Genomic DNA, 20,990 nt, shown 5'->3' with positions numbered 1-20,990 from the left:
TTGGGTAGTGAGATAAAATACTACAATACTTGTAACTCCTTTTCACTAGTATAATATTTCTTTCTGTCTTCGCCCGTGGACGTAGGCTAAAAGCCGAACCACGTAATTTCTGGTGTCCTCTAGTGTGCTTGTTCTTTATTTTCTTCCAATTTTATTTTAGCTGCGTGTCTGCTTCACCCACCAATTTCCTAACACATGGATGTGAGGCAGTCAATATTAGTGCTTGGTGAAGATAACAAATCTACGGCTGAAGTTTAAAATTTGGCATGTCCCACACTATCAAGGACTAAATCAAGTAGAATTTATGCATCAAAGACGTGGTTGGACACTTGGACTAGACTCTCGCAGTCTCGCTTATCAATTTTTATCGTGCGTTTAAAAGTTTGAAATGAGCATATGTATCTTTTAGCTAAAATATTTTTTTTAACTTGGTTTAATCTGAAGGAATTTACTTTTAAAAGAAGAAAAACGAAAAGAAATGATAAGATAAGATTAAAGATTATCTTAGAATATAGTAAATTAACTTCTTCTTTTTTACTTTTCCAAATCATCGTCAGGATATTATTATTGTAAAAGTAAAGAAAAAATTAATAACAGTTGTGTATATAATTAACAGCATAAGTATTTTAAAGCATTTCTCGGAAGACTATTTGGACCCATCAAATTTCTCTTTATACTTTTTTTTTAAAAAAAAATCATTATTAAGTAATTAAAAATTTTAAAATCTCAAAATCACTTTTCACTAATCTTCTTCTCTCTACTCTCACATTTTGAACACTCAATTTCACTCTAATGTGAATTCATTTTTTGGTCTTTCTTATTATATCATGATTCCTATTTCATACATTTTATATAGGAGAATTTTTTTTTTAATTTTTTAAACTTTTGAATTTGGTAAAAATTAATTTCTTGATATTCATTAACTTAATTTAATGTCCGATAAGAACCTATTGATGTCTATCTTTCAATAGTGGGTTTGGTTCCTCTTAATTAGTAATACTAGTTATTTGCAGCTAAAATAATATAGTTGAATGAACTTATGAGAATATATGAAATTGAAAAGCGAAAGAGAAACAATTAATTAAGTAATTTTAAAAAAAATTATTTAAATAATAAAATTCTTAACTAAAAAGAAGGTATAGAGAGGAAATTAGTAGATTTAAATAATTTCATCTTTTTTTCAAAATTCCTGGATTGATTAAACAGATACTTAAACCCAAAATATAGAGACTAATTAAACGGAAGCTTGGTGGCCAAAGTCTCTAGATAACAGCAGTTGTAATCATTTTGGCCTACTTGTCTTCGTTATCTGAGAAAAATTAGACTCGTTTAAGAATTAATCAAATGTTCTGGTTAAGGGTGTCAGGTCTGAACTATATTTCAAATTTTCTTACCATTTTCCTGAAATTAAGCTTGTTGTGTCCTCTTTTAACTATAGTTATTTCAAGTATATGTGGTTTATTAAATGAGTAAATGACTGATATTATAAATTTTGTCCATGTTGATGACGGGCAGCAAGGCTACTGGGCCTAGTAGACGAGTACAAAACGAGGAAGAAACTGAAAATTTTGAATTTAAATGTTTATTGAGGAAAAGAATGATTTTGGAATTAAATTCAGGCTCGACGTTAAATGGCGGTGCTAAAAGGAAATTAGAGGGATGCCACTAGTCCTACTTTTCTTTCTACTATGAACATAATAGGGTTTGTGTGATAATTCTGAACTACATAATTTTGTTATAGAGATTACATTTAACCTATTTCATCTAATATATTCTTTGCTTCACTATCCTTTTCAATTGTATTAATTTAAAATTAAATTAATATAGGACGACATGAAAAATGTTATTAGCAAATTAATTAATATTAATCTCTCTATATTTAAATTTTGAATTTCTATATTCATTTCGGTAATGGCTTCTATTTTTCACTAAAGTTGTTTAACATAATTTCTTATTCTTTCCTACTAAATGAAATTCATGTTCAACGTTATCTATATATAAATAGAGAGAGAGAGAGAGAGAGAGAGAGAGAGAGAGAGAGAGAGAGAGAGAGAGAGAGAGAAAGAGATGATTTAGGATCTTGTATTTATTAAAGTCCGAGAAAGATATTAAACTACAATCATTACATTATTAAACCACATTGTTTAATAAATTTTCTAGATTTTGATAAATCCATGATTCTAAAGTAAATTGGAACATTTATATATGTACACTCACCACAACAGAAATGGCTTTTTGCAACAAAAAGATTTTGTTGCCTAAAGTGCCAATTTTGTTGCCATAGGTTATTGCTACAAAAACAAGCTTGTCGGCCCGGTCGTCGGCCTAGCACTGTCGCCCTCTATGTTTAACAACATATCAAAGCATTTCTCGCCTCAAACTTCCTTTCGCAACAAAACAGATTCGTTGTGAATGAGTCTTCAACTTGTTTAGAAAATAATTTGGCAACAAACTTTTTTGTTGCGCTAAACAATTTTACACAACAAAATTATTTTGTTGCGCCAAACAATTTTACACAACAAAATTATTTTGTTGCGCCAAACAATTTTACACAACAAAATTATTTTGTTGCGCCAAACAATTTTACACAATAAAATTATTTTGTTTCTATATAGTTATTTACTACAAAACTAATTTGTTGCTGTACTACATAAAAAAAACGCATACCAACAAAGGTGTTTGTTAGCTAAGATCATTTTAGGCAACAAAACTACTTTGTTTCTTTATGTTGAATATTTTACAAATTTGCAATAAATATTTAAATATTTTTAGAAACAAATCATTTTGTCATTAAAAAATACTACAATTTTTTTTAATAATATCATGGTATAAAAGGAAGCAAACCAAGTTCCCAATTTTTTTCCCTACCATGACAATAATAAACTAGAAATATATGTTGAGAAATCTAACAAAAAAATCATTAACGTCATTGAACTAATTTAAAAGTTAAAGGCCCATTCAATATCCAAGCTATATATATATATACAAAATTGACTTTAAGAATCACATATGATAGTCAAATACAAAAGTGGATTGTCATCTATCCCAAAAATGTAATGAGCAAAAATTATAAACGATCTCTAATTACAGCTACTCCAAACTCCAAATACTTAAAGATATGACATGCACCAGCAGTAACCAAAAAGATCAAGTGATGGCCAATTCAAAATACTAACAAGTTCAAGATACTCTAAGGACATCATTGAAATATGTAATCATTGAGTAGCTGAATCTGTAAAGCGAAAAGCGGATCCTTGAGAAGAAAAAAATTGCTGCATCATACCCTCAAATTGGGACAATCTGGACTCCAATTGATCAATAGTCTTCTTTTGCTCTTGAAGCTCAACATCTTGTGAATCCAATCTACTTTGTTGTGAAGATATAATACCATGCAATCTGTCAGCCTCAGAAGTATCAACACCATGGTTTGAAGTTGGGCGTGGTCCGTTGCCAAGTCCTCGAAAATAGCCTGATTTCTTTCCAAGTACTTCAATGCATATTTCCCTTTGAGTTAGTGGTTTTGTTTCTTCAGGATCAGTTTGTTGCTGTTGTTGTATCTCTACCATTTGGTCCTATACATAAAGCTTCGTTAGTAAATGAAGAAAGAACAAAAAGAATTTTATTAATTAAACAGTTGAAATTTAATCCATTGGTCATGGAATTAATTTGTATTAAGGCGTAAATTGAAAAAAAAAATAAACTTGTTGTTATACTTATAAATCTAATTATTTGATATTTCAAATAATAAAGTTAATTGGAGCATGAAAGAAAAATTAAGAAAAAAAAACTCAATGAGTAAACTTTCATCAACAGTATGTAGGTGATAAGAAATAATAAAATTAAAAATTTTATTTCCAATAAAGCATCTTACATGGTTTAAGTGTGCCACCTCATTCACCCAACCTTTTGTCTTGCTGAAATGAGTGACGCGAAATAATTCTATTTCACCATCAACCATGTCATCCTCAAGATAATTAACAAAAGGTCTTGATCCCCCACAATGGACATATGGGAGCTTAGCACGATTAGCTTTGTTTTTGGTAGATTGAGTCTACATTAAAAAAATATAACAGTAGAAAATAAGATACATATACAAGCATATTGACAACTAGTTGGCCAATTTAAAGTTCATAATATAAATATCATTGGACCTGGAAACTTGCGGAATTGTAAATGTTATGACAAAGCCAAGCCTAATCATCTGGACATATGCCTGGATATGAATGCTTAAGTGCCTCTTCAAGGGATGGATAATCCAAGTAATGATCATACATCCAATGTCTCATATCCCGATATCTCCCACCCATAATGTTATTCACACATCGACGAACATGTGGTAAGTTCAAATCAATATCAAACTTTTGACATTCTTTACATGGACAACGAACAAGATTATTCTCATGTGCACATTGCTCAGCAACCTTCATAAAAGACTTGGTACCATCTAAGTATTCTTTACATAATTTATTTCGCAAATGCATCCAACTCCTATCCATTGTTCACTGCTAGATACTATAAATTAATATATGTAGGGAACAAAAACAAAACAAAAATAAAATAATTTTACACAATAATATGGACAATTCTTTAAAAAAAATGAATTGTACCTGAAAGCTGAAGGTAATAATTAGAATTCAATTCTTTCTTCAATTTTTTGTTCTCAGCAAAGACGAAACTCCCAAACAATTAACTCATCTGTGAAATAGAGTTAAAAATTCAAAAAACTATTAACAGAAGTTTGAGAAAGAATGTAATCCTCAAGTATTATTTAATTATTGTAGTATATAATAATTCTTTAGATGAATTAACGACAAATAGACATCAAAATAATCCATTAACTTTAATTTAACAAATTAAAAATTAAAACAAAGACCCACTTAATAAATAATTAAAGCAAAACCCACTAAACAAAATCAAACTCAGCAGGCCAATATATAAAATAATACTAAATTTACTTGAAGAAATCGTTGTCTTGAGTGGTGCCTTCCAAGTACAACTCTTCAGTGGCTTAAAGCTTGGGCAGAGAGAATAACTCCATGGCTGGGCAAAAGAAACAAGCGAGAGTAAAGTGGAAATATTCTAGAAGCAATATTTTAATTAAGAAAAAATTGGAGATGGAAACTTTACTTCGGTTAGCGCGCTGTTTATTAAATAAAGGACGCGGAAATAAAAAGCCTCCCACAAAGTCATGTTTGCTTTTATATTATCTTTATATTTTCATTTATTAATTTTAGCTTACATGTTATTTTTTTAATTTTTTAATTTATAGAAATCTCCCCAACCTTCATATATAGTTAGTTAAGTGTTGTGTTGAATCAATATTCAATAATACACTTTCAAGTTGTTAATTGATTTTTTTAATATTAATTTCAGTATTTTCCAATAATAATTTATTGAAGACCTTTTTGATCCTCTAATAAATTATACTTACTAGAAAAATTGAATTAATCCAATTTACCAACTTGCGAATACACACACCCCACTAAGTAATTTATTTTAAATTGATGTAATTAGTTGTCCAATAAAATTGATGTAATTAGTAATGATTCTTCATTCATTTAATTTCCTCTTGCTTGTAATGAATGATAGTACAATAACACACTACAATGATCATTATTCATACTTCAATTCATTATTATGATCAATATTATTACTAATTGTAATTTTTATATGTTATTATCATTGATATCTTTTTTAAACAAGTAAACCATCGTTTTTCTTAGATTTAATGTCATCATTTTAAATTTTGTATAAAATATTATTATAAACCTTATTACCTGAAAAGTAAATTTGGAATCATAATTAAAATAATTTAACAATTTATCAAGATGTGTCAAAAGAGGAATATGGTTGCCAGACAAGAAATACTATACTAATTATAGTGAAACATGAGGCTATAATGGTGCCACATAATAGTTATTGAACATCATATGGAACTTTAGTGCAACAATCTGCTATTAGCAATATTGGAAAATTTAATATTTTTGTTAACCTTTGCGCAACAAAATTAATCTCGTTGCAAAAAACTCTTAGAGCACAAAACAAATTTTCTCGCTAATCACAACTTTTTGCAATATTTCATTTGTTGCAACTGATTCAAGTGTTTCTTGTGAAAAAACTTGAGCAACGAAACATATTTTGCCTTCATTAAGCTTGTTAGGCAACAAGAACACTTTTGTTGCCAAACATAGCGTAGGGCAAGAAAATATTTTGTTGCCATATATTCTAATTTTCTTGCCTATTCCACGTCATTAAGAAGAACAAAATCTGTTTAGCTATAGCGATAAAGACTAATTTTTGTTGCAAGATATGAATTTTAGCAATAAAGTAAGTTTTGTTGCAATAGAATTTGTAGCCAATACTGTATTTTCTTGTGGTGACTTCAAAAAATTTTGGCACAAGAATTGATGTACCAAATTTATTAATGATTTTCTATCTAAAAGGAATTAATCTAAAATAAAATGTTTATCATCAATATCTTAATTTATATTAAAAAAGCCTAATTTTGAAAATTTTCTTGAGGCCTTAAATTATCTTGAAGAGCGTGAACATGTAAAATAATAAAATGCAAATAGAAAAAGAAAAAAAATTTATAAACATAGCAAAATCCAAATTACGCACTTATTTGTTTTTATGTATGCAGTTTTAATTTACATTAATCTAAGATACTTTTAAATTTTGCCTTGTTTGTTTTTGTATTTGAATTCTTATTGTAAGATATTTTCATCTAAATGAAAAAGTTAAAAAAAAATTAACGTTTATTTATATGATCAAATGTCTGAATGAAAAATTAATTTTTTTACAAACATCGTCATTTAAATATATTTATTTTATACCTATTATGTAAAATCTAATAATCCTTTATTTTTTTCTCTAATCAAAAAGATTTTTTTAATTAATTGTAATATTGTAAGTTAGATGTCGTATTAGAATTTCTCTTGATCTCAATTTTTACTTAGTATAAAGTACCAAACATACAAATTCAATTTGAATTTAGGCATATTCTTTTATTATCAGATAACAATAAAAATAATGTTATCAAAATTATTTTCCACAAATTATATATCAAATGATTACCTTATATATTTTTATAACATATAAATAATATTATACTAGATAACATCATGAATATATACCTATTTAAACTTCTAGATATATATAACACTTTTGAGGGCATAAGTGTTAAAAAACTAGATTTAAAATGTTTTGAATTTATAAAAACAAATAACTTACCACTTATACTCATAAATAAAAGAATAAAAAATAAATATATCATTCAAACATATGAATTTAGATTTTTGTAACATTTAGATCCATTCAAATTTTTTCTTAACCAAGCACATGCTATCAACATATGAGTTAGGGTCAGTAAATGGAAAATTATACATGTGGCTCAAATCATTACAATATTAGCAGAAAACTTAAATTTTTTAGAAAACTAAAACCGATAATTGTCATTGAGTGCATGACTTCATGTGCCGGCCGGCACCCGCAAGATAATTATAGTTGTACACACAAATGAATGCCCAAAAGCAAAAAAAGCGAGAGCTTTTGATAAAATTTCTCTTATTGTTTGTGCCTTTGTAGAGGGAGCCTCAATTTGTGCAATGAATAAGAGAATCATGCATGGGTCTGATTAAATTGCTCTACCAAACAGATAGTATCATTTTGCCAAATGCAGCTCAACACCACCACATCCAAGTGTCTGCATGCTTTCATATTACTCGTGCGGATATAAGATCCAAACCAGTATTTAATTCAAAATACTTGTCTATTGTGTGAAGCTATCGTCGGACCATTATTTTAATCTTGGGGCATTATGTTTTAAACAATAACAACCAATTGGGGTTAAATTATAATAAAGGGTAACTCATCATTAAAGATTTTATGGAGGTTATCTTGTGGTAAGGGTCTATCTTGTCATTTAAAATATTTTCTCATCGTTACATTTAAATTAAAGCCTTCCCTTGTTGACTGTACCACTTTCCAAATTTTCCTTTAATTTTTGGAAAATTATCATTCGTCCACCCTAAGATTACATCGTTATCAAAATTACTACAAAACTTTGACAGTGTATCAGCCGTCCACCCTTAGATGACAAAACATATCTCCCAACCACCATTCCATTCCGTCAACTGCCGTTTACAAGCGCTGACGTCATAAGGGTAATATGGTCTTTTAAGATAGAAGCAGCTATGGGAAAAAAATGACATGTCAGCCATTTACCAGACGACTGAATGTTTTATTGGACGACACGTCGTTTTATGGGATGACGTGTCGTTTCATCCATGCAAAATGACGTCGTTTTAGGGGGAAAAAAAGAACGACGACGTTTGTTCCTCACCATCAAAAAGTTCATTGCAGCTGCAGCCACGCACCAAATTTGTTCCTTCATCGAGAGATAGCTTGCACGCATACCAGCCATTCCTACTTATTTCTGTTCTCTTTTCACCAAATACATTCAATATTTAACCATCAAACAAGTGTAGCTGACATCTGTGGAGGTTGAATCAAAGCGTAAGCTGATAACGCTTGAAGACAACAAGTCAAGGATCGGGTTGTTAGGTATGTTCATATATGATACTTGTTTCTTGCAATGCATCTATTATTTAATCAATATATGTAAGAACTTGTGAGAAATTATTTGAATTTCTCATTTTTTAACTAATGTTAGAAACCCTAGACTGTAGAAACTAACGAAATAGTGAGGAAAGTTTTGTATGTCAATTGAAGTCCTTTTTGCTGTAGAATCTCATTAATTTCCTATTTTAGTTTTTGAAAAAGCTTGAGTTTGGATTTAATTAGGTTATTCTTTGTTGCATTTGATATGACAGCATGTCTCCAATGGAGTTAGTGATTCATTTCAAAGGAGAAAAACGTTGTGTAGGTTTGATTTACCCTGAAAGTTGTTCTGTTGATAAAATAAGGGTTGAAGCATTAAAGATAACAGGAGTACATGGGTTAAACGAAGCTAGACAAATCTTGTTAACTGTTATGAATCCAGATAACAAAGCGAAGGTTGTGGTGGATTCTGATTTTGGGTTAAACAGATTATTCGGGATTCATAACTCAATGGGTTTAAACACATTTGAAGTTGAAGTGGTGCCAGTGTTATACCCTCAATATCCAGATTCTCCATTACTGCAATCGTTGATGTTTAACTTAGGGATACATCTGCCTTCAGAAGCTATAACTACATTGAATGATCAGATTAATAGAGCAGAGCATCAGAGTACTTCCAAAGTTAGACATCCAACTAAAGATGAAGATGACTTGTTATCAAATTGGTCAGGCAAGAGATTAGACAGTGGTGATGATGATGAGGGTGATGGTGAGGAACCTACTGTGCCTGTTGAAGATGATTTGTTATCAGAATGGTCAGACAAAGGGGTTGGCAGTAATGATGATGATGATGGCAAAGAGGGTGATGGTGAGCAACCACCACCTACTGTGTCTGTTGATGATACCGCGCCTGTAGAGGACAGTGATGACAGTGATGGCAGTAGGGGAAACCAACATGACAGTGATAGCGATGCAGATATTTTTTTGGATGATGATACTAGGGAGTTCCAAATGGCTGTTAATTCTTCAGATGAGGACATGAATTTAGGCAGTGTGCAGTTTAGAAATTATTTAGAAAAGCATGAGTATAAGTTAGATGGTGATGGAGTACATAGGCTTAGGGTGGGTGATGTGTTCAGGGATGTAGGTCATTTCAGAGAAGTGCTGCATGAGGTGATGGTTAGGAAAGGGTTCAATATTAACATCAAATACAGTGAACCGAGGAGATATTATGCAACTTGTAAAGAGCCTGGTTGTCCATGGTTTGTTAATGGTGCGAGATTGAATGACCGAAATGGATTTTGGTTGCGAGGATACCACAAAAAGCATGAGTGCAGGCTTACTAAGAAATCTGTGAAGGTTACTTCTACATGGATTGCTGAAATGATAAAAGGGCATGTTGCTATTGATGCTAATGTCAAGATATCTCTTCTTAGGACTTATATGCAGGAAAAATTTAGATTAAAGATTGAGAAGCTAACAATGTATAGGGCTAGAGAAAAAGCAAGGGTTTTGGTGTACGGTGATCATTCTAAGGGCTATGAGAAGCTATTTCAGTATGCTGCAGCCATTCATCAGGCTGATCCAGGTGCTATTTGCAAGGTATTATGCGATACAGCGAGTTATCCCGAGAAATGTTTATTTCAAAGATTCTTTGTCGCATTTCCTGCACAAAAAAATGCTTTCCTCAATGGTTGCCGACCCTTCATTGGAATTGATGGCTGCCACCTGAAGGGGAAATATGGAGGAGTGTTATTGGCTGCTATTGCTACAGATGCTAACAAAGGGATTGTCCCATTGGCTGTATGTGTGTGCGAAATTGAAAATACTGAAACATGGACCTGGTTTCTTGAACATTTGCACAACTATTTAGATGATGGAAGGCAGGTCACATTCATTAGTGACAGGCAAAAGGGACTGTTGAATGCGATTCCAAACACATGGCCTTCTGCCTATCATAGGGCATGTTGTAGGCATGTGTATGCTAACTTTGCTAAAGACCATGCTGGTGCCAAGTTGCGGAATCTTTTTTGGAGGGCAGCCAAGAGCAGTAACAGGCACGACTTTAATGAGGCAATGGCATTGATTAAAGAAGAAAAGATAGCGGCTTATAATTGGCTGGAAAGAGAACTGCAAGGGTACACTTGGTCGATGCATGCATATGACAGAAATTGTAAAGTTGAGAGAACTAACAATAATGCATCTGAGTGTTTCAACAGCTGGATTTTGCCTTACAGAGATAGGCCTGTGCTATCGATGCTTGAGGAGATTAGGTGTAGACTTATGAAAAGATTCACAAAGAGAAAAAATAAAGCAAAAGCTTGGGCAAAATCTGTTGCTCCGAGGATTTATAAAGAGCTGGATACATCTTACAAGAAAGGAGAGAAAATGACCGTGCACCCTTCGGGAGACTTGAATTTTCAAGTCATGGATAAATCTTATTATCCAGCTAGGAAGTTTGTTGTGAAATTAGAGGACAGAACGTGTGACTGTGGGTATTGGGAAATTGCCGGTTTACCTTGCTCTCACGCCATGGCTTGCATAGGTTATGCGAGACACGAAATTGAGGAGTACATACCATTTTGCTTCACCAAGCAAGCTTACATTAATACGTACTCGGTTATGTTTAGTCCAATTCCGGATGAGCGTACATGGGACCGTGGTGAAAGGCCACTAATTGATCCCCCAATTGTGCAAAAAAAGATTGGGAGGCCAAAGAAATGTAGGAAGAGAGCAGCAACTGAACCTCAGAAACGCAGCAGGAGATTCTTTGTCAATTGTTCAGTTTGTGGTGGCTCTAACCACAATGTAAGATCTTGTCCATTGAGGCCTTCTGTTGCACGGGCAGCACGAGCAAGGAGTACTAATTCTCAAGTATATTGTTTATATTGTTTTCATTATTATTTAACATAATAGTCATTGCATTTTTCTAAAGGTCACGCTAACTAAGCATGCTGATCAGCAGTATGCAAATGCTTAACCTGACTATTTATATTGTTTACAGTTCTCAGATGGAAATGCTTCAGCTGAGCCAGCAAGTTTTTCAAGCCAACCAGCAACTCCTTCAGCCCAGCCAGCAAGTTTTTCAAGCCAACTACCAACTCCTTCAGCCGAGCCTGCAAGTTTTTCAAGCCAGCCAACAAGTCTTTCAGGCCAGCCAGCAAGTCTTTCAGGCCAGCCATCTCAGCAGACAGTACAAGCAAGTGGGCCAGGCGAGGGTTCCAATATTGGATCAAAGAAAAGAAAAAATAAAAGTACTACTGCAGTTGCTGGAACAACCAGTAAAAGAGGTTGAGTTTCATTAATTTGTTTTAATATATAATTCACAGTTCATAATGCATACATAAGAGTTTGATTAATTTTTTCTTTTGTAATTTAGGAAGGAAAAGGAAAACAGATGTCAACACATCCCAAGCTAACCAATTCCAGAATCCATCACAGTCGTCAACTGTAACAGGTGCTTTAAAATGAGTTTGATACTCAATTTGTTGGGAAACATGTCATCAATTTCAATTTCTTAAACACTTATGTTGGTTATGTTATTGAATTTTGTCAATTTCAGATTTCTAAACTCTTATGTTGGTTATGTTATTTCACTATGCTCTTGCATGAGCTAAACCATGTTTTGGATTTTTATTGAATTGAAGAAGATATGTTATTTGCACGGTTTGGATGTTAATTAATTACACTATCACTGTTTCGATTGATTATTGACAACAGTATTGTTAAGGATATATTTTGTTAGGAACATTACATGAGCTAAACCATTACTGTTGAAACTTTATTTCAAGCCATATTACTTTCTCATAAAAACAGTTACAAATACACACACCAGCAGAATTAAGATATATTTAAGCTTTCCTTCAATGAGTTTCAGCCTCTTTTTTATTTTCACCACATCATCATTTAGCTTCAGGTTTTGCTCGTATGCCATCTCATCATTAGTAGTAGGATATATAAGAGATTCTGTAGTGAACCATTCCCAAAAATCACAGTGCTTCACTCCACAATGCTTCCACCTGCATGACCAAAACACTGCATTAGGATTTTGCAATGTAGTTGACACCATGGCCACTGCTTGCACGCCACACTTGCAATATTTTGGCTGACATTTCACTTTTTTATATCTTTTAAATCCACTGACACCAGAACTCGATGCTTCACTGGAGGCCATTTTCAAGGAAATGTGCTGCTGATTTATTGTTGTTAATGAGTAGCAATTTTTTTGTTTCTTTCAATGAGGTGTGTGTGCTGATTTGTTGTTGTTGAGGAGTAGCTAATTTTTGCTTTCTTTCAATGAGGTGTGTGTTGTTGTTGTTGTTGTTGAGGAATGAGGTGTGTGTTGTTGTTGTTGTTCAATGAGGCTGCTGTTTTTGGCTCATTATATAGCCAAAATTGTTACCGTTGTTGAGTCCAACGGCTACATTTGGCATTGTTTCATCTTTAGGGCAGTTTTGCCTTTTTAACATTAATTTCATGCTTAAGGGCAATATCGTCATTTTGTTTCAATTCTGTTAAGTTGTAAACGGCAGTTGACGGAATGGTGGTTGGAAGATATGTTTTGTCATCTAAGGATGGACGGCTGATACACTGTCAAAGTTTTGTAGTAATTTTGATAACGATGTAATTTTAGGGTGGACGAATGATAATTTCCCTTAATTTTTCTTAGCGAAAGAAGCTATAGAGGATAAAATTTGAGAACAAAGTCGTATAATTCATGAGAAAATCCGATTCGTCCACGTGATCCTACAACTTATATTTTTGGAGCCTGATCTCGGGCTTCGTTTAGGAGTGCTGCACTGTAGCAACTGCCGCTAAAAGAAATATGGTAGAATTTCTTATTCTGCAGCTGCGCAGTTGCTTGGGTGTCACACAATGTAGCACTTCCAAACAGCTCCTTACTTTGATGATCCATTTTGTTGTATTAATTATTGTTTGTCTCCTGGATGCCTGTGAGACTTTATTTAGTATTATAGTCTGGCACAAGTGGCTCACCCTAGGTCTTTGAGAGTTATGTGATAATTAAACTATATTAATTGACTTTATTATTTTAGAAGTCACTTTTTACTAAATTTCACCATTAAAATTTCTATTTCATAAGGGAAGTCACACTAGGAAATTGAGGCTTAATAATTTTGCTCTTTTTTCACCAAGTGCAAATCAAAGATCACACTCCCTTGTTTTAAACAGATTCTTTCGACATTGTTTTCTAAGATTGGGGAAAAAAAAAAGAAAATTGTGAACATGTGATGTATATAATTAATTTGAAATTAGACTAATCACAGACATTCCTGAATTTGATGTGCATTAAAGTAATTAAACCGTAATATTCAATGGGCGAGTTTGTGGACTTTCACACACGCTTCATAATTTATCGATGTTATTATATCTAGTACATTAATCAAGGTTTAAAACCATAAATAAGCAGACAAAGTTCAGCTTATTTAATTCTTATTTATTAGAAGCCCACTTGGAATTGGAAAATGATTCAAGCATAGAGATCAGGATTTGCCAAGAGATGTGCTTCCACAGCCTTGAACAATGCCGTTCCTAGCTCTACGGAGCCCTTGAGTTCCTCTTCCAATTTACTCTCTCCATCACCCTTTATATGGAATTCAGTAGCAGTTTTGCAATTCGATCCGCCATCGCCGGAAGCCTCAAACTTAATTTCATACACAATGGATTCAAGTATGTCCAACATATTGTCCTCTTCAAATACAGTGTACTTACAATAAAACTTCTCTTTGTCAAGTACATCGATTCTTTGCTTTGCGTACGTGTGCTTATTACCTTTCAATCGATCACATGCATTAAGTTTGTCATTAGAGTTAATCAATTAACATATACAGTTGTGAACGAAAAAAGCACGACCTAATTATTGATTAAGAGCTTGGACGTGAATAATGTGATGATGATGTGATTAACTGAATACTTAATTACCTTCAGCGAAGTACATAATTTTAACGCTGCCAGCTTCTCCATCACCTTGTTCGTAAACGACGCTCTTGAATGCTTGTGGAAACAACTTTGGGAAGAGATTGTGAGAGTCAAGAATGAAAGCCTTGAACATCCTTGATGGAGCTACTGCAGCTGACGTATCTTTATCGAACCGAAGGACACCCATAATGTCTAGCTTGGAGATAAAGAAATTTTGAAAGGAGTAATATATGAATTTACTTGAATTAATAATATAAAGATAGTTTTGTGTATGTGGAGGTGATGGAGAAGAGAACAACTTGAGGGAGTATATATTTATACATGCATATATATAGATTTTAGTATAGACTTGGAAATCACTAAGGGAAAATTTTGGCGATGTCCCCGACGTTTGACAAAATATTACTTGAGGAAACAAGTTTTGTTAATACATTACTTATTTCCTTCATGTCTGTGAAAATAAATAATATGGTCTATTATTGACAATGGTAATAAGATGGCCTCCTCATCAAAAAAGCAAGATACAAATTAAAAAATAAATAAATAACACTTCAATAAAATTAAGGTGGTCCACGGCCGCCAAGGGCTATTTAGTGCTTGTATGTTTTGCAAACGCCTATGGGCTGTGGTTAACTCCAGGAATGGCATCTAGGATATATGACTCATTTTGTGAGATAACAAATTTGACATATACCAACAAGCGAAGAAAATCAGTTGGCGTGTGGTTGTTCTATCTTAACAAATGTCATCGGTTCGAAATTTAGGAATGCAGCTGCGTTAAATATTTGTTGGGAGCGATTTACCGCCTTAATAGTCATATCCGGCTCGAATCTAAATTAGTCGGAGCCCAATATAGTCTTCAGATACTTGATAGTTTAATACGCAAAAAAAAAAACAAATTTAACATATAATTTCGTACAATTATATTTTTCTTTTTAATTTGTTGAACATGCAAGGGATATAAAGTTAGTGTTTATAATTTATATTTAGTTGATGTAATACCTGATGGCATTACACAACCCACATCTTTATTTTTTATAAAAGTAATGTGTGCGTTTGTTGACTTTCACACGTCAAATGTTTTTTTTGGGAAAAAATTAGTAAATTTTATTAGAAGGGTCAAATTGATCAAATTACATCAAAGGCTATAATACACTCAAATACACTTAGAACAACGCCTAACACTAAGTTTTAGTTAAGACAACGCCTAACATTAAGTTTTAGTTAATTAGGATAACACCTAAAAATGTAAACACAAATTTTATTCACTACTGAGTTTCTTAAAATCGAAAGGGAAAATTATTGATTCCTTAAACTACGAACTAGTAAAGAACTAGAGGAATTTCTTTTGAGTATGGTCTAATCAAGTCATCTTCCTTATTATAGGTGAAGACAACACCATTCCAATCAGCCTGATTTTTTTTCTGAAAAATGTTATATTTTGGGGTTATAAGTTTCAATAGTATTCTTTTTATGTGAAAAAGATAAAATTCCATTCATCTAAAGGCACTGCCCCAACTTTCCCTACCTTGCCAACTCAAATATGGCACCCAAGTTCACCTATCACATTATGATGGCCAAGCTTAAAGCATAACAACTATATATAGGCACCAAATTCTGAAATCATACCATAAACAAAATACTAAGATGGTTCTCACACTCAAACACTTGCTACTGTTTCTCCTTGGGCTAGTGGTTCTCTGCTCCTCTTCTTCTCTCTCTGCTATGCCTTTCCGCGGGCAATCCTTTCGTAGTTACAAGCCTCACCCAGAATCCAGACCTCGGAATTATAAGGACAAAAAGCCCATTATTTTTCTGAAACCAGCTATCGGAAAAGGATCAATCTTTCCGACTCCCGGGAATCCACCAAAGACTTCCAAGGTAGACAAGCCATTCCCAGAACACAAGACGCCAATTTACAAGTCTTCTCTTTTTTGCATATGGATTACAACTTGCATTTTATTTTGGTTTTGTCAAGCTTCAGGCTCTTTTTGGGTTTTAGTTAGCACTATACATTTTATGAGGATCGAGTGAGGCTCATAATGTCCCTGAATACCTGTAACTTTCTCTTTTTAATCATTCCACTGAGGTTAAAGATTGAGAAGCAATAATTCCCAGAACACAAGTACTTATGCTGAATAATATATCCATACAACTGAGTATGAAGTATATATGTACAGATAGATAAGAAGCTAGAAAAAAGTGCTTGTGCCGACTCATATTGCATATGGTTTCTTCTGCATCTTATTGCATATCATTAGTACTTGCTATGATCATCTCAGTGATAGGTAGTGCATGGATGTTGTTGATTTGTTTGTAGCTGATTCAAGTGTAAAAGCAGTTGAGCGCCAGATGCAAGTGTACATTTTGGCTCCCTATCTGTTCTCAAGCAAGCTCAATATTAACTCTATGTTTTTGCCACTTGGAGAATTTTTTGGCCGACAGACTTGCATAAACACAGAATCTCATAGATTGAATAAGTTCACCAATTGGATTAGGTAAGTTGTATTTATTCAACCTGATCACTACACATCAAACTTGAGATGGTAATGAACTCTCCCTTCTAAACTTGACTCTTCAACTACGGCATATTACAAAAATTCAGCCAGCATTGCTAGGTTTTAGAAATGAGATAACAAATTTGTTGCATCTTGTAAATTTCACTTTTATTCTGAAATAAGGAAAAAGAAGCTACAGCCTCGGAAAAAATACGGACTGGTGTTTTGCAGTACATGTACATTTGGATTCGTGAAAGTTACAATTAGGTGAATGAGTTCCATATCATCCAGTGACCAAAAATGTTTACTGTCATTAGCAACACAAAATCAAAAAGGATGCTAAATGATTTGCTCAAGCAACAGAGCAATATGGACCAGCTACCTAGCTTTTCAATTCATTCACTAAATTTGAAGATTAAATTACTATTGATTAAATTAAATAGACACCAAACGTTTCAATGTGAATAAGAATGTTATACTCTTTCATGGAGAATGAAAGTTCTCTTACTTCTCGCACATTATAAGTAAGGATTTAACGAATAGGAGGAGCATGCTTGAAAACTGAAATGTATTATGATACAAACATCTCCGATTATTTTATAAGACCACTTATTAATAAACCCCTTTACCGTTATAATTAATAATATTCTCTTCCTCTGTCTCTGCATCTTGCACAGAACCCAGGTCGTTAATTCGTCGTTAAGTGACACGGTGCAGAAATAATACTAGATGTTATTATAGCGTATATTTTTAAAATTTAAGAAGTAGGACTCTTACAAGAGAGGAAAATATCTCAATTGAAAAATTATTAAATATTATTGATGGAAAGTTCGTGTAAAGAAATAAGTATAATAAATCTATTTATATTAGTTAGGATTATGCTATTCCTAATAAACTTATGATTCCTTATTCCTAATAAACTTATGATTCCTTATAAGAAAAGAAATATGACTTAAATAAGAAAATACAAAACAATTCCTAATTAAATTAGAAACTCCAGTCTGTTTGTCTAACATCATTAAGTAATGTGTGCGTTTGTTGACTTTCATACCTCAAGATCTCAGCTTTCCATTTTTCTTTTTTCTTTTGGTTAATTCTCATAACATCTTGCATTTATTTCCATATAGACCTTAATTACGGATGAGCTCCCATTCATCTAAAGCTGTCTCTGTCAATCTTTGGTTCACCCACTTGTGGTGGTTAGTGCTGCTGCCTAGCTATCAATTTGCAATCTAAATTAATGACAAAATAAACCAAGGAATATGAAAATACCGACATTTTGTATTTGAAAATAGGTAAATCCAACAGGAGAAAATTGGGCTAATCTTAGACTCAATGGAATGAACCATAAGACAATTGGGCGAATCTTAATCAAGATAGCACCTAAGTAAAATGAATCACAAAACGCCAGCAAGAATCAGAGATAAAACAGAGAACTAACGCACCACAAGGTAGCCATTCTCATCGCACCAGCGCTTCAGGCTCTTCTTTATCAACTAGAAGGATCCCAGATTACAAGATGTTTCTACGAGCTTCAAATCAAGCTTCATAAGCTCTATAATTCCTAGAATTACACTAGTTCCAAGCTACTAAGTTGGCACATTAATCAGCTTCAGAAACCAGCTATGGTCAACAAAGCTATCCTAGCTCTCTCTGAAGTGGGGAAGGTCCACGTCAGCATCTTTAACAACCGATTTTGCCACCAGAATTAGTTTCATATGTAACAGTTAACCCACAAAGTCTAATACAACATTTAAATTATGACATCCTTTCCCTTGAAGGAAATCAAACTGGAAATATAATTGAAAGATCCAACAGTTTCGGCCATTTTATTGAACAAACACAGGTACGACATTGAAGGCTCAAGTAAACATTTCCACTGCGCGCAGATAAACTCAGAGAAATTAAAAAACATATATAATTAAAGCTCACAAATCATATATAGTGACACAACCCTTATTCAGTACCAGTAGCCATGCATATATTTAAATAGTAAAATGAAACCAAAGATAAATAATTTAACTCAAGCATAGAGATCAGGATTTGCCAAGAGATGCGCCTCCACAATCTTGTGCAATCCCATTGCTTTCTCTTCAGCTTCCTTGAGTGCCTCCTCTTTGATCTCTTGATCACCTTTTGTATGGAACTCAGAAGCAACCTTGCAGATGGATCCACCATTGCCAGAAGCCTCGAATTTAACATCGTATATAATTGATTCCAGGATTGTCCCCAACATATCTCCTTCAATCACGGTGTACTTGCACCTAAAGTTGTCTTTGTCAAGTTCATCAATTCTATGCTTCGCGTAGTTGAAATTACCACCTGTCAATCACACCAAACTTTCATTAGCAGAACTCGGTTTGTTACTAAAAAAAACGAAGGTATTGTTTTTTGTTCACCACATTACATACTTTTACTTCAAAATTAAGTTTTAAAATCCATTCGTTTTTCAACTATCAGATTTTCTATTACAAAATGACTCAATTACCCTTTAAAGGAAATTTTGGTGGATATTGAAATAATAGGACAAATAAATAATTTTACCAAAGAAGGGTTTTGATATTTTTTTCCCATATATATGGGTATGTAATAAGTATGAATCTAATGTTGTATCAAAAATTAAATAAGGCGAGAATCCTAATTTCTTGAGTACTAAATTGATTCATGATTTTAAAAATGTAAAAGCATTATACTATAGTTAAGTACAATAAAATGTTAAATATGTTTACACATATGTGACAACTCGATCGAATAAGACATACCATCAGCAAAGTTGGTTATTTTAATGCTACCAGCACCTCCATCTCCTTGGAGAATCTCAACGCTCTTGATTGCTTGAGGCACCAATTTTGGCAGAAAATTGTGAGCCTCAAGGAAGAAAGCTTTGAACATCCTAGATGGCGCAACAGCAGCTGAGACCTCTTTCTCAAAGCGCATGACACCCATGTTGTCAATACAATTGAAAATAATTGTGATAATGAACTTGCTTTATTAGAAAAAAAAAAAAAGATTTTGATCGAGTTTTCGTAAATGGACAACAACTTAAGGGCATATATAGACCTTGGAAGCATTAGATTTGACATTTAGAGATCGAACGATCCATAAATAAGCTCTGGCTACCGGCCTGGAAATTAATTTGAATTATGTTTTTTCAAACTTGGGCGGAAATTAACACCAGATTTTGATTGCTGCAAAATTAGATGCTTCAAAGACAGTTGTTAACTCCCAACTGTTAGATTTTGATCGGTGTATGCAGTACTTGTCTGATTATGATTCTTAATAATAACAAAGTCCCAATGCTTTAGCTTTGACAATATTATTCACAAATTAACCCGGGAATTGGGTGAACTTTCCAATGCGAACGGATACCAAACTAATGACTGTAGCGATGTACCCCAACAAATGCTGAATAACTAGATAGTCATCCTAAGTCGCAACTGCTGCAAAAAATACACACATAACTATGACATAAAAATTAATAATATATGGTAAATATGATTTTTAAATAATAATATTGACAAAAATAATAGACATATTACAAATTTTTGATAAAATAAGTATAAGATTAAATTAACTTAATTTTTAAACCACGACAACAAATATTTATATTTTAATAGTATTATAGTTTTAAAACTATAGTTATCCAATCACGTTACTAAACATTAGCTCATGAAACCAATCAACACATCTTAAATTAAAAATTATCACCTAATTAGTTGGGAGCCATCAACCCACAAATTCTTAATAATCATAATATGACATGTGGACACGCACGTTATCTTTTACGCCTCATGGCCATTGCTCTATAGACCCCATAAATCTCACTTGTTTTGGGGGGGGGGGAAAAAAGGGGGTTTCAAAAAGGGAAAAAAAAAAACTTTTTTTTTTAAAAAAAAAAAAAAATTTTAAAAATTTTTGGAAGGTTTTTTTTATTTTTTAAAAACAAAAATAAAAAAGGTTTTTGAAAAAGTTTTAAAAATAATTTTTTATGAA

At 32.8% G+C, this 20,990-nt stretch overlaps 2 protein-coding genes across 2 annotated transcripts; both read right to left on the bottom strand.

Annotated features, from left to right (window-relative positions):
- Positions 1–14,050: 14,050 nt before the first annotated feature.
- LOC18033425 (major allergen Pru ar 1) lies at positions 14,051–14,686 on the bottom strand. Its single transcript, XM_006419400.2, has 2 exons — positions 14,503–14,686; positions 14,051–14,352 (listed from the first exon to the last, which is right to left on the bottom strand). The coding sequence occupies exons 1-2, from the start codon at positions 14,684–14,686 to the stop codon at positions 14,051–14,053; spliced, it is 486 nt and encodes a 161-aa protein (XP_006419463.1).
- Positions 14,687–18,477: 3,791 nt separating this feature from the next.
- Positions 18,478–20,025, bottom strand: LOC18033438 (major allergen Pru ar 1). Its single transcript, XM_006419398.2, has 2 exons — positions 19,760–20,025; positions 18,478–19,319 (listed from the first exon to the last, which is right to left on the bottom strand). The coding sequence occupies exons 1-2, from the start codon at positions 19,941–19,943 to the stop codon at positions 19,021–19,023; spliced, it is 483 nt and encodes a 160-aa protein (XP_006419461.1). The 5' UTR covers positions 19,944–20,025; the 3' UTR covers positions 18,478–19,020.
- Between the last annotated feature and the right edge of the window lie 965 nt (positions 20,026–20,990).

The sequence above is a fragment of the Citrus clementina genome, unplaced genomic scaffold, assembly GCF_000493195.1.
Source record: "Citrus clementina cultivar Clemenules unplaced genomic scaffold, Citrus_clementina_v1.0 scaffold_9, whole genome shotgun sequence".
NCBI lineage: Eukaryota > Viridiplantae > Streptophyta > Magnoliopsida > Sapindales > Rutaceae > Citrus > Citrus x clementina.
The sequence above is the reverse complement of the archived record's forward strand: the minus strand, read 5'-3'. Positions and strand labels throughout refer to the sequence as shown.